This window comes from Trachurus trachurus (genome assembly GCF_905171665.1).
Source record: "Trachurus trachurus genome assembly, chromosome: 10".
Taxonomy (NCBI): Eukaryota; Metazoa; Chordata; class Actinopteri; order Carangiformes; family Carangidae; genus Trachurus; species Trachurus trachurus.
The window spans coordinates 23,770,752-23,785,172 of NC_139894.1; the positions used below are offsets into that span (position 1 = coordinate 23,770,752).

Sequence of the window (14,421 nt, forward strand, 5' to 3'; positions counted from 1 at the left end):
AGTGTGAGGAGGATGTGAGGGGACATTTGAACTGCCTGACTATATTTGTATGACTATCTTTTTAAATTTTCGAATGAATTACTCAGAGGACATTTTGTGCCTAACTCTGAGTCACGTCCGTAATGATGATGAAATGCTGCCACTCTGCCTTCATCTTCGAAATGGTTCAAAGATCCCGTCTCCTTGGCCAAAGAGGTACAATACTGGAAAGCTGTAGCAGAGTTGAAAATATTAACACATCCAGGATTTGACAGAGCTTGCACAGAACCTTATCATTTTTATTTACGCCCTATTCACCCCAAGCACAGAGAAAAATACATGGCATACTAACTAAACACATATGCAATTTTTACAGTTAACATTTCATTTACATATGTACTACTACAGTACATTAGATCGTAGTTAGAGACAAGTAGCACACACGTTGTAGGACTTTTTTTGTTTGTTTTTTTGCAGTGACATCTTAACATAAAACATCACACCAGTTTCTTTCTTATAACTGCCCTAAAGAATTCTAATAAATATATAAATAAATAAATAAATAAATAAATAAATAAATAATAAGGTGTCCAAAATGTCAACAGACCACTGAATCCCTTCAGCTACAGAATTTACAGAGAGATTTTCTCCATTTATAATATATACGGCAGGGGTTTTCAAAGTGTGAGGCGCGTCTCCCTTGGGGGGCGCCAGAGAGTTTGAGGGGGGGCGCGACATGAGAAAAAGAAAAAAAAGAAAAACTGAAAACATTCAAACAAAAGATGAGTTACATGTCACTTGCACATAGGGCTAAATGATTAATGTTTTTGCAGTAGCCTATAGTTTGCAATTTATATATATATATATATATATATATATATATATATATATATATATATATATATATATATATATATATAGGCTATATATTATTATACTGCGATATGATAAAACACGATCTTGTAACACACAGACTGCGATTATGCTCGACTGATGTGTCAGGGAGCAACACTCCCGACGCGTCATAAACTGACGCTTGGTCAGGGCCCTTTCGCGTTGTGCACTGACGCCCAAGGTGCCCCAGTGCAAGTGATCAGAGAGACTGTGTTGCAGGGAGAGCGGAGCTCAGCTGGCCTCGGCTCAATGTAGCACTACGTCGGCTGTGGAACTATTCTGGTTAGAAAAAGAGGAGCGTTAGGTGTGCTGCACAGCGTCAGGTATAACTTCATATGAACGCAGCTCAAAGCGACCCGGTGCCTCTCACAGTGACCAAGCTCAGATAAATACATTGGATCAGCAGTAGCACCGCGTGTCCTCCCGCATAAAGCCGCAATATACCGCTCCTAAAAAAAAAAAAAAAAAAAAAAAAAGATGCACGGCTGACATGTGGTCAAGACGTAGCCTACAGTGGAGACCTGTCACAGTGTCACCTGTGCATTGATATAAACTTCAACCTCAGACTGTCTGCTTCTGCAGCTGTTTATTTTTCATTAAGGGGGGCTCACTCTCTCACACTTTGAAAACCCCTGATGTACGGTAATAAACAATTACAGGTTTACTATCAACATGGATGTTTCCAGTCAAAAACAATTCAGCTGGACAGGTAGAAAGATGTGAATATTTAGGCAGCTTTTAGCCGTTTATACTACACCATCAAAAAATTGAGTTGGTGCTGAACATCTGATGTCAATGTCCCAATTTAGGTGCTTACAACCAACAACCATGATTTGAGTTTTACTCATTAGAAGGAGAATGATAATTTGTGGACCCCTCCACATTAGTTTAACCTTGATGAGATACAATAGAATCTATGTTGCATTTGATGCCTGATGGGACATTTTTATAGGCAATGGCTGGATTTTGAACTAAAAAAAACAAAACTCCCAAGCTTCTTATCCCCTGCATATTTCATCAAGGATTTAATAACAAACCGCCAGCCTAAATCGGCTTGAGGAACAAGATGTTTTAAATTTGAAATTGCAGTTCCATTGTTGAATCTCACCAACAGCAAAGGTTTTCCAAATTAAATGTGTATCAGAAATTACTCACCATGGCTGACCACTGTCATCTAGCAACTGGGACCACAACCTCATCACGTGTGTATTATTCACAGGGTTTTTAGAGATTCACATGCACATTTGATCAGATCTCAATTTACATTTTAGAAACCTAACTAAGATGACATTCCTTGAGTTAGTTGTTTGTTCTTCCTAAATTATGCAGGATTAATGGAATTTGTACCGTATATACACAGATTTTTTAAGCACAGTTTTTTAATGCCTTTCAAAAGAATAACAATATTTACCCTAAGTACACTGTTTGTGCTAGCTTTAAAATCTGCTGCCTAAGAAATGTAATCATGGTCAAACCTGTGTCTTAATTTGGTCCATTATATTATCTATGCTTGGATATTGCCATTTGTAAAATAAAGAGTTGCCTGTCTGTGTTAACAGTGACATCACTGCAAAATTGAGAGGTTAATACCAAAACTTTGACCGGTTACTTTCAAAACTCAGACCTTGGTTTGTACTCTGTATCCTGGTGTGTGTCTGAGAGAACACATATGGATGTTTGTTGGGCTGAATATATATCTTCATATTATGCCCTCACTCTTGTATGCAGCAGCAGCACATAGAAGGTCAGTAGCTGGCTAATTCAGCCCACGCCCAAATTATTGCCCCTGCAACCTTGAGCTGGCACAAAGCCCTGCCAAGGTTAATGCTGTATGAGGTAATTGATCTGAACCTCACTCCTGACAAATCTGTGGAGATGAGAGAGATTCGTGTTGACTCCTTCATCGCTTATGGCTGTATGGTGGCTCTCATGAATAAGGCATGTGTGGCTTGGAAACATGCAACATATTTGGGAGCCACCTGTCTTAGAGCGTTCTGTGCTGTGGAGTGCTCAGTTCAATGTGGCTTACACCCATCTGGAGGCCTGCAGCTGTCACCAGACCTGAAGTCCTAAGACCCATCTCCATGTATAAATCCTCTATGAAAGAGCGTCTGCTTGTCAGGAGGTCTTCTGCCTATGTTCATGGTGTCTTTGTGCTTTTCTCAAACGGCACTTGGCCACCTAAACAGAGCTGGAAAATGTAAGAAAATGAGCATCTAGCTCCTCTTGTCTTCCTGCTAGAAATCATTGGTATGGGCGAAATCAGTGGTTGCTATATTTAAACATTGTGATGTGATGGTTTCTTTTACTGGGACAAACTGTAGCATTTTACTAGAAACACTATTAAAAACACTCTGCTGGCTTTTTCTCCCAGAACCCATCGCAGCGCCTCCAACTCTGTCTCCAGGGGTTTACTTGTCCCCAGAGAGCTTCCAGTATGTGCTCTGACGCGTGGCCTCTTCCACAAGGCCCCTGACTTGCTTTACAGCAGAGCAGTAGAGGCAGGGGAAGGGTTGGAGATGGGAGGGGAGGGAAGAGGAAGCGAGAGAACAGAACACAAAATTCCATCTGTTCTGTGTTGGATGGCTCACTTTTTAGCCTGAAGAGAGCAGCTTTGAATCCAATTTATGCCTCTTGCCAACTGTGTCCCAGAGTCCCTTGTGGGGGCAGAAAAAAATGGAAAAACTGACGAGCTTTACAGTGGGTCAGGTCAGGGCTGGACTGACCCATGTTAGGACTGGCTTTGTTTGTTTCAAGAAGGGTGTGGTATGGGTGTGCTATGTTCAGACAATAACCAGTGCTGCAAATTGAACTGTATTGTGATATCTATCTTCATTTCTGCACTTTTGTGTTAGACCCCCCTGGTGTGAGTTTTTTGACGCAACAAATATTTCTCAACCAACCGTCAGGAAACCAGTCTGATTTGCTTCTTGGCCTACTAATAAACCCCTCAAAGCTGCTTGAATAAAAGGTGCCAAATAGATTTAACTAAGACTTTCTGTTTTAAGAGAAGGTATGTGTCAGTGGTGAATAATACAATGGCCTCTTGATTCCTGAGTATGATTGTGCTGCCAGTTTCTTAAAAGCCCATTATCAATATATTTTCTCTATCATATGCTAAACTCCTGGGAAAAATGGGTTTATTACCCTAGTTTGTAAGAGGTATGCTGGTGTTACAAAGGATAGTCATAGTCCAGCTCCATGATCCCATTCTGGTCACAGCAGAGATTGAAAGCTGCCCCTGTGCATTTAATGGGTTATAAAACACCCTTAACTCTGGCTGAACAATATGGTGTCAGTGTCCTCATATTTTGTGCGTGTGGAATCATCTGTCCATCAGCCAATCAGCGTACACATGTATTTCTGTGGAGCTGCCATGAAGCATTCCCATAAGACATGCTACTCTATCCAGTATCCATGCTTGCCTCTAACCGAAAAACACCCTTCCAAAACAAACAGCACCATGAATGAGATGCAGCTTCTGCATATTGAATGAGGCTGCAGATCAGATCAGAAACAGTCACTGATCCCTTGACTTTGTCTCCCCAGGGGGAAAGGGCCACTGAAGAATACATCTGATGTCATCAGCGCTGCCAAGAAAATTGCCGAGGCAGGATCAAGAATGGACAAGCTGGGCCGCACCATCGCTGACAATGTAAGTCATTAATGAACCACTGTCCCCAAGGGTTTGATGTAGACTACACCTTTGTGCCTGCGACCTCAATGTATAATTTGAATTGGAGCAAACTGCCAAATAGACACTGTCAGGACCCAGTAAAGTTATTTGCTTTCACATGCACAACCTTTTTACATAGATGCATTCAAAAAGTATTCCGCTTTTTTTTTTCCTTCACATTTCTTTCTTTACCAAATGCAAAACAGAATTTTAGACATTTTTGCAGATATATAACGAGCTAAAACCAAAATATCACATTGACATGAGACTTGATTGAAGTCCACCTGTGGTAAATGATTTGACTGGACACGTTTTGGAAAGGCATGCACCTCTCTATATAAAGTCACACAGCTGACAATTCCTGCCAGCAAAAATGAAGCCATGAGAGGAACTGCGTGCATAGAGCTCTGAGACAGGACTGCTTTAAGGCAAAGATTGGAGGAAGGATACAAAAAAAGTTTGCTACGTTGAAGTTCCCTAGAGGATGGTGGCCTTTATTGTTAAATAAAACAACCAGGATTTTACCTAGAGCTGACTGCTCGGCCAAACTGAGCAGGGGAAAAGGATCTCTGCAAGATTGGTGCTCGACCAAGAACCTGATGATCACTGACTGAACTCCAGAGGCCGAGTGTGAAGATGGAAGAAACTTCCACAAGAACCACCATCACTGCAATACTCCATTAATCTGGGCCTTATGGAAGATTTGCAAGACGGAAGCCTCTTAGTGAAAAACACATGAAAGCTGCTTGCAAAAAAAAAAGCACCTTAAAGACTCTTAAACTGGGAAACAAGATTCTCTGGTCTAATGAAACCAAGATTGAACTCTTTGGCCTCATTTCTAAAAAAAAAAGAAATGGTCCTGAGGAAACCAGACTCTGCCCAAGACTATCCCATAGGTGAGGCATGCTGATGGCCGCATGGCGCTGTTGGGATTTTAGCAGCTGGACGGACAAGATGACTGGTCAGTACTGGTGCAACTTGAACTAAGCAAAGAACAGAGATATCCTTTAAGAAAACCTGGTTCAAAGCAGTCAAGAAATTAGACTGGACTGAAGGTTCACTTTCCAGCGGTACAATGAGCCTCTGCACACAGCCAAGACAACACAGGAGAGGCAACCACAACGGGCCAAGCTTTGTGGCCTGATCCTCAGGAAGACTTGACACTGAAAACGTGTGTCAATGTGATGCTTCAGTGCCCCCAGCAAACATGCACAACTTATTCCTAGCTCCTGTTGCCAAAGGAACTGATATTGCTACAACTCTAGCGCTCACACTGGGTTTGAAAAAACAAAGCCTTCATACTGGTTTGAATTTTGACAGCCCTGCTTTTGGTTTTAAATGATGTCCTTAACAGAGCTGGATTTAAATATTTTATTTTTTTAATATTCTAGTGGCACTTGTTACTTAAAGTCATGTCTGTAGAAAGATAAGCTAAACAAACAAAAGGGCATTTGGTACACATTCTCTTTTCTTTTTTGCACACGTTTTTTATTTATTTTATTATTTAATTTTTTTTCTTTCACATTTGGATTGAACCCAAGTGAAAGGCTCGCACAGCAAAGTCCCTCAGATGTGAGCAACTGCTATGATTTGTGTTATTCATGAGACACCCTTGCCAGTCTTTACCAATTTCTTTCGGGATCAAACGCTCCACCCCCCTCACCCGTCCTTCCATCTCCCACTCCCCAATTCCCAGTTCCATCATCCCTCCACAATCTATCCCTTACCCTAGAGACTATGGTCCTTGACATAGGGAAACACACATTCAATTATCCATGGCCTCATATTTCACTTAAATACTAGCACTGTACTACTCCTCAGGGAGACACTGTACATGATTTATCCCCCAACTTATTCATGTGCCATCTCATAAGCAGTGGCCCATTGCCTCTGTGACTGTAATATGTATATATTTTGTTAAATCATGAAAGAGTTTAGTTTGCAATGTTTGCAACAAGATATGGCTGCCCCTAGACATTGCTTTTGTAGCTGAGATGTACCATCTGTGGCTTTCTCACAGTTCTGCCCAAGAACACAGTCAAGAAGACACACACTGACTTAAGATATTTGCTGTAAGATGTATATTTAGATTACATTGTCAATCTCTGTTTTACTCAGTTTTGTTGACATCTCTACTGATATGATATTGACAAAACGTAACAGCATGTACTCTGTAAGTCAGCTGATATGTTCATTCAGATATAAACTTTCAGTGATGACTACAACACATAGACTTAAATGCATTGCATCAGTCAAATTTAAATCAGTTCAGTTAAGTCTATTTTGCACCACATTAAAATAGTCAAGTGTTTCCTGCACAAGGCAGTAGTGAATAATTGATATAAGGATCATGTACTTTAATGTCATAGCTTTTTTTCTTACCAGTTGTTTGTGTAATGAAAGGAGCTCTGTTAGGGCTGCTGGGGCGCATGTGAAGTATATTCCACATGTACTGCTCATGCTTATAAAACACTTCTCCATAAATTTTTACTCAGATTTAAGGGGGGTGTAAAAGGTATTTCAGTTACATTTGTCCGATTTTCTGCACAACCGGGGGTTTCAATTATGCCAACACATGCTTGAAACATCTGCATTTAGCTTTCAGCAGAGATGACTCCCTCTTAGTGAGACATAATGAGCTGCTGGCCTCCACAACCCTTCACGTCTGATATTTTATTTAAGGTGCCCTCAGATCCTTAATATTACAGGCCCATGTCTATCACAAAGTAAAAGTCTTACCTGTACTGACCTAATTGCATCCGAATCATTTGAACAGGGAATAAGCTGTTCTGGAAAGTGACTTTTTTTATGCCTCACTGCCGCTTTTGAAGATGCTTATTCACTTTAATGAAAACAGTGTAATCCCCCAAAGAAAACAGATGGGAAACTGTGTAGGTGTGTGAGTGTGCATGTGTTTGTGTATATGTATTCCAACATACAAACACGTCCGTTGATTAGCTTGCCTCTCTGCAGGCACATGTGTATAGACGTTTTGGATGTAGTTGACTGTTTCATTCTTCCATCCTAAACTATTTGTAGGTACTCGTTTCTTTATCTTTTTTTATGCCAATGTGTATGTTTGTGTGTGTGTACACTATTAGGGGATTTGGGGGTTTGAAGCACTCAAAGTATGAATAAATGAAGAGCTTTGGCTGTTGGAACACAAGTCGTTGCCAGGAGTGAAGACCCCTCCAGCCTCTGAACCCATCCAGCTGTCCCTTTTAGCCTTTCTCTCACAGCAGAGACCAAAACACTAGCAGACCAGGCGACACTCACCCCTAACACATCAGCCAGAGCTCCCAGGGATGGACATGGGGTAGAGGGGAGGAGAATGATGGAGAGATGGGAGAGGTAAAAAGAGAGGGCAGTGCATTTGTGTGGAGAGAGGAACATCCCTCCTGAGAGATGAATCCATTAAGAGTGCTTCGCCTTTTAATTAGCAGTATAATTGCCAGGTGGCAGATTTTATTTATTTATTTAATTATTCACACGGCAGTTTATTTAGGGCCATATTTCTAACAAAGCAGGAGATGCCACAGGCTTACTTTCAGCCAAGGCATGGCATGTTGGGATAGTCCACATACTTGAGCAGCAGTCGTTAAGTGAGTCACCACCAAGATGCACACATACTGACAGAGTCAGAGGAGAAAAGGCAATGCTAGGACTGCTCATTAACCTAGGCATATTAATCACTTGTGCTCTGTGCCTCTGGCCTGTGGGGCCCATGAGGGTTTATTCCTTATATAAAACACATTGGCAGATGGTCCCAGACTGATAGCACAGTATCTCACCCTGCGCTTTTCTTTTGCAAGACTGTGTCAAGACATGTTTTGGTACGTGCGTGCATATTGTGTTAAAGAGAAATTAGCAGGTGGACATGGTCTACTTTGGGGTATCTGAGAAAAACAGTTAAATATGTGTAATAGAGCCTTATTAAAGTTTAAAAAAATGAGTGTAGTGCAGAGATGAGCTGCAGGATTTAGGTCAGTGCCATACAAAGGTCTGCACTGCAGTTTATTAAGAATTTATGACCCTCCTCTGCAGGGCACCTTATGAGAATTCCATCTGAGCAGGCTGGTAAACAAATAATGCTATGTAATTGAGATTTATAATGCAAATGTGTTAGCCACTATGTAGCCCATAAATTTCTGCTGCTTTCCTGCTCACCACATAAACACTTGCATGTACACGTACAAACACATGCACATAAACTAAGGCTTGCATATTTAGAGAATGGGCATGTGTTTGCTGTGTGTGTGTTTGTTGTGCAAGCTTTATTCTCATGATGTATACTGACATACATAGTGTACTTCTCCAATTTGCATTCAATCAGTGGAGATTTATGGTGATCCATGGGCTCTGTAGCTGGTCACAGTCCCAGCTCTGGCCCTAGACGCTTTACAGCAGACAGGGTAGTAAATTACCTACTGCAGTGGAGAGGCAAAATCACCCAGAGAACCCACAAATTCTCAGCTCAGCAGTTCAAGGGTCAGCCCTCAGCCAACTGCAGTTCAGTCCAACCAAGCCCACCTTTTTTGCTGGTTGAGAAAATTTATAAACTCCTGGTGGATTGTTTTGAAAGGCATTTACCCTGGGTAGTTCAGTAATATCTGTGTGTGTGTGTGTGTGTTCTGAAGTTTGACTGTGTAACAACCACTTTTGTGTAACCACAGACCTCCTAGAGGTGGAGAATTCACAATAGCCAAACACCATATTGAAATAGCTCTATTAAGTCATCGGCTCCTTACCTGTGTGCAGGACATTTGGCATTTCGGAAGAGAAGTGGATCAGTATTGGTAGGATTAAATGGTGTATAGCTACTTGATAGATTTGAAAGTTAAAAAGGTCTCTGTCTTTCAACCTCCAGCTGCAAATCGTAGGTTTTGGAGCAGCTGGGTATTAAGTGAGACAAAAATCGTTATAGGTCAGACCAAGTTAAAGTTAATGTCTCAATGTCAAAAGTTGCACTTAGCTATTCTGTAGAAGCCGTGTTAAAGTTGTCATCAGTTTTGCTTACAAGTGCTACATTGAAATGCCTGAGTGACAGGTGCAGCATGAACATTAAAAATTGATGAGGGCCATTTAATTGGTCCCTGTGGTTACCTCTAAAGTTGGTCTTTTTGGCTTGCCCCCAGCTTGATTTTCTCCTGTCATACCCAGACTGTCTGCTTCAATGTCACATTAACAGTCCTAAGTGCCAGGGTGATTGAATTGGCCCCACACAAATATGGCGCATCTTTTTAGCACATGCAGTGAGCAGAAGAGATCTGGCTATCATCATTTTGTTCGAAATAGATCTTGATTGATATTGGTAGCCCATGGGAGATTTATATTTAGCCATTAACAGTAATATAATCAGCTACAGACAGTAGAAATCTAATGTACAGCACATTAACTGTGAAGCCCTATAACAAGGTTGTACACAGAAAACACTTTAAACTCTAGATTTCAGGATATGTCCTGTGAATAGGAAGTATACTCAAGGTTTTATCCAGAAATAAAAAATCTCACTGCTGGATTTTTTGTAATTCATTTCCTCCAGTGCTTTTGAAGCCCTCAATTCTATTTTTACTCATACTTTAAAGACATTTTCACTTTTTCATCAGGCGCCGCTGTTTTTGAAATTTTTGGATTCCATTTACTTAATTTAACTTTTTGTATGCAACAGTACATTCATCTTGTGTTGTCTATGGACTACAGTCAGGAAATGATCACTTCCTATACCTGCAGAGCCCCTTCATGTCTGCCTAAACTGTTAAGCCTCAAGTCTGATGTGCATCAGTATTTTTGTAGTGGCACACACAGAACACTGTAAAACACACACATACGCGCATGTCCTTCCCTGTAACCCCTATGGCAGTTTTAGGTGTAATGGTGGATAAAAGCGCCCTGTGACTTGTTTGCACTGAAGGTCCTTTCACAGGTTAGGTACAGTTAATTGTCCACAACCCTTTAGCACACACAGGCACACAAAATATCTGATATTTGTTTTCTCCCCTGGTCGAGGATTTTTATGGTAGAGCAGTAAAGCATCATGTTGAATTGTGCTGGCTGTAAGGTTTTGGATCTGTCTTCCCCTTGAACTCCCCTTGATTTAGCCAGGACACCACACCCTGTAGCTTGCCTGAGTTAAGTATGTTATGATATAGGGTGATTTATGGATTTGAGACTTAGTTATCAGTATACCCTTTTTTTAGAAATGACATTGTCTGTTTTTCTTTTTCCATTTAGTTTCCCAGCTTAATTAAATATAGCCTTAATGGAACAGGAGTCATAAGTGAGAAAATGTAGCTTTATATTCTCCGGCTCTACACACCCCAGAGAAACACTCTAAATCACCTTGTTTCGATCTGAGAACAGTGTAAGTATCAATTTAATCAAAACCATATCAGAACGCACCCTCTTTATACACTGTCCTGCGACACCCCCCAACAGGTTGCTGGCAGCCGCACATTAGAATGCTGCCGTGTCAGTAAATATTGGAAATTGGCATTTCCTGTGGGTGATGCGTCCTGAAAGGTCAGTGCTGGGCGGCACAGCACAGTGGCTCTACCACTGTCTCTGGTCTGTATAATGGAATTCAGTGGAACTGCATGACATTTCCAATGATGGGACCTGACCTTCCTGATCATCATTTATATCATGGACATTACCCAACACGTAGCACAGTGAGATCCTTTTGTTCAACATCCTGCTCTGTCATTCTTGCTGCCTCATTCGCTTTTCTTATGTGGGAATCTTATGCTTTTGTTTGTGCTGTGCTCTGAACCTTCACTAGAGCACAACAGCTGAAATGCTAAGGAATGCAAAATAAAGGAAGAGCTACCCACACACTTGGAGACTGAGACCCTCATGAATATGGAATATACTAAATCATGTTTGGGTTTGTTACTTGAAGAGAGAAAAGAATTGGCTAATTAGAATAATGATCTACCTTTTCACACGGCTTTGATGTAGCTATAAGTGAAGGGACAACAACTACACAAGAATCACTGACATTTCCTCCTGTCCCCCCGGCTCCTCTTGAAATATGGCGACTTACCTTTTCGTATTAGTTTGCCCTGAAAAGGTATTCACACCCCTGTGATAAAGTCTCCAGTGCCCCTCTTCCTGCTTTGCCATCTCTCAGTAATAGCTGACCAAGCAAGGTTAACTGTCCCACTCCATAACTGGCCACACAGCATGTGGAAAAAGGCTATTTCATCAGGCTTGAGGGACATTTCAATGCAGCACTCAGACCAGACGAAAAAAAATTACAATGATGGACTCTAATGGTTGGAGTCACTATTAGAGGAGAGAATTGCTCAGTGCGAACAAGAGTGATGGGCCCTTTGTTTTTCACACCAGGAAATCTTGTTCTGTGAAATGGAAATAAATTGTTAATACATGATTTTCAGCACAACTGCTGCGTTATGGTGTTTGCTCAACTTAAACGTTAATGCGCAGGTTGTGCAAACACCTACATTACATGCCCCATTTATTAATCGTTATTTGCTCTATTAATTATTCATACCTTTTAAGTGAAAAAGCAGTAATCTAAAAGGTTTCTTGATGAGTTGTAAGTGAGTTATTTACTCGTATGTGGCTTCTGCAAACATTTTTACACCACAGGGAAGAAGGTCAGTGAGGTTTTTTTAGCCTCTGACACAGGGTTTTTGTTTGGATCTCCAAAACAATCTAAGGTGTTCTTATCTCTTCTCTGTGCAACTTATGTATTCACATGTCACAGTCAGAGCCGCCTTACAGAGTTTCCTGAGTGCTGAGTGAAGCCAGCAGCTGAGCTGAGTATGAGCACAAGTGATGCTTTCACAGTGCCCTGCTCTCAGCCGTCTGAATACTTCCCCAAGCCCTCATTAGCATGGCTGCTGCATTCAGCCTCATCCCAGGTCTTTGCTATTGCATGTGTGCATCCACACACACTCTCCTCTCTCTCACACACACACAAGCACACGCACACACACTGTTACTTACTTATACCCCCTCCCCACTACAGCTGAATCCTCCTGTCTGCGTCCCTTTTCCCCAGTTGGATTTCTCCCCCTTATTTACTCCTCCATACTGTTTCCCCTCTGGCTCACTCTTCATCCTCGTCTTTTCTCCAACTACTTATTTCTCTCTGGTTCTTTCCTCTTTTTCACCCCCCTCCCTCTCCCATTTTCTCCAGTCTCAGTCATGTATTAGTCCTCTCCTGTATGATGATCATCCCCTCCAGCTCCCTTTCCCCTAATCACCTCTTGCATACCTTTCTTTAATAGAATGCCAACTCTTACATTTCCCTCCTCTCTACTTAGCTCATCCTTCTATTAATCAGGAGTGGATGGTAGTAATAGCTTCGATCATTTTATTAATATTGGCAGTAGAGTGCATCTATAGAGCTCTCAGTAAGGAAAAGCATGATTGCTATGGGTTTGGTTTGTTTCTTTGTGTCACATTTTAATTGGTGTTCAAGTGTATAAGAGGAGTGGATTTTTTTTGTAGGTATGATAAAAAGATGTGTTGCTGAATTTCTTGGTGTCCTTATTCGGCTCTAGTCTCCCACACTCTGATTTACACTGTATGAATAAGCATAGCTCTTCTAGCTGGGGCGGTGTGTAAACGCATGCGTGCATGGCTGTATGTCTGTGAGTGAGTGCACTATATTCAGCAGAGCGCTCTACACTCCCAGGGATACTGGCACGCTCAGCAGGATTAGACACATCATAAGTCCTAGACTGTTTGATGTGTCCAAAAATTACGATCCCAAATATGTTTCCTCTTCCTCTGTTTGCAAAGAGAAAAGGTAAACAGGGGATTTCCTCACTGTCTGTGAATTAGTTCACGTTAATGGTGGTAGTGGCCATGATTGAAAAATGGGGAGGGGGTAAAACTCTGATAACCAACCCCTGTGTCATTTACCCTCTTATAGACGGACAAAATGCCTCTCCATTTCATCTAGATGCATGCAAACACACGAACACTTAAGTTCTACAGTGCTGACCTCGCCAGCTCCTTCCTGTAGAGAATCCATCAATTAAAATATTGGCTGTGATTCTCTCCCTTTCACCTTTTCCCTGCACTCAGAATTAACAGCTGCCAATGGTCTCCTTCTTCAGACAGCCAGGCACCTGCAAATGCTGGAGTTTCAGCCAGTGTTTTCTCTTGGCGTCGCTCACTCTCATGGTCACGCTAGTGCTTTTCACAGGTATAGTTAGTTTAGTGATGTGAAAAGCTGCCAACCCCGTAACAGAGTCGGTCTAGCTGTGCAGTGATCATTGGCGACATACCTCGATTGTGTCAGGTCACTGTGGTGATCTGAAGTACTGTGTCAGGGCCCTATCAAGGTGTTCACGCCCCGCACTTGAACAGTAACTAAGAGTACTGTGGCCTAATTACTATGCTGGCAAGGGACTTGTTTTAGCAAACTAGGAAAGGGATTGGAAATGGTGTTCCAAGGTAGAGCCCACGTCTGATTATAATGAGATGAAATAATTCAAAAAGATTGCCAATTCTAAATGAGATGCACTTGTGGGGCTCTTCACATCCTGCCACTTTCAAGTGGGCTTTATGAGAATTTATTTGATTTCTTGAGGTTGATGGATTTTTTATGGCTCCAATGTATTTTGTTTTTGTGTTTCTAGCTGACTTTTGACAATATTGTTATGCGTCGCTGGAAACAACAAGATGCGTTTCAACATGATACTGAACCTGTAGTCCAAAAAAATGTTTCGTTTTTTGTATGCTACCTCATATCCATTTATTTCCCCAGATATTTAATTGGACTTAGTGAAACCTGTTGGAGTGCCATTCCAGCCCTGAGCAGTTTATTTGCACTTCATATCTAAAGTTATATTTACGTTGTTAGGACAGAGTCTTTCTCAGATATGTGTCAAACT

The 14,421-nt window shown here is 41.4% G+C and overlaps 1 protein-coding gene across 2 annotated transcripts in view; it reads left to right on the plus strand.

The window, feature by feature from the left end:
- ctnna1 (catenin (cadherin-associated protein), alpha 1) overlaps positions 1-14,421 on the plus strand; it is an 83,285-nt gene that overhangs the window by 65,296 nt on the left and 3,568 nt on the right. For both annotated transcript variants that reach the window (XM_083981301.1, XM_083981302.1), the window contains exon 16: positions 4,423-4,528. In XM_083981301.1, the coding sequence (XP_083837427.1) occupies positions 4,423-4,528 (106 nt within the window). The remainder of the gene's footprint in view (positions 1-4,422; positions 4,529-14,421) is intronic.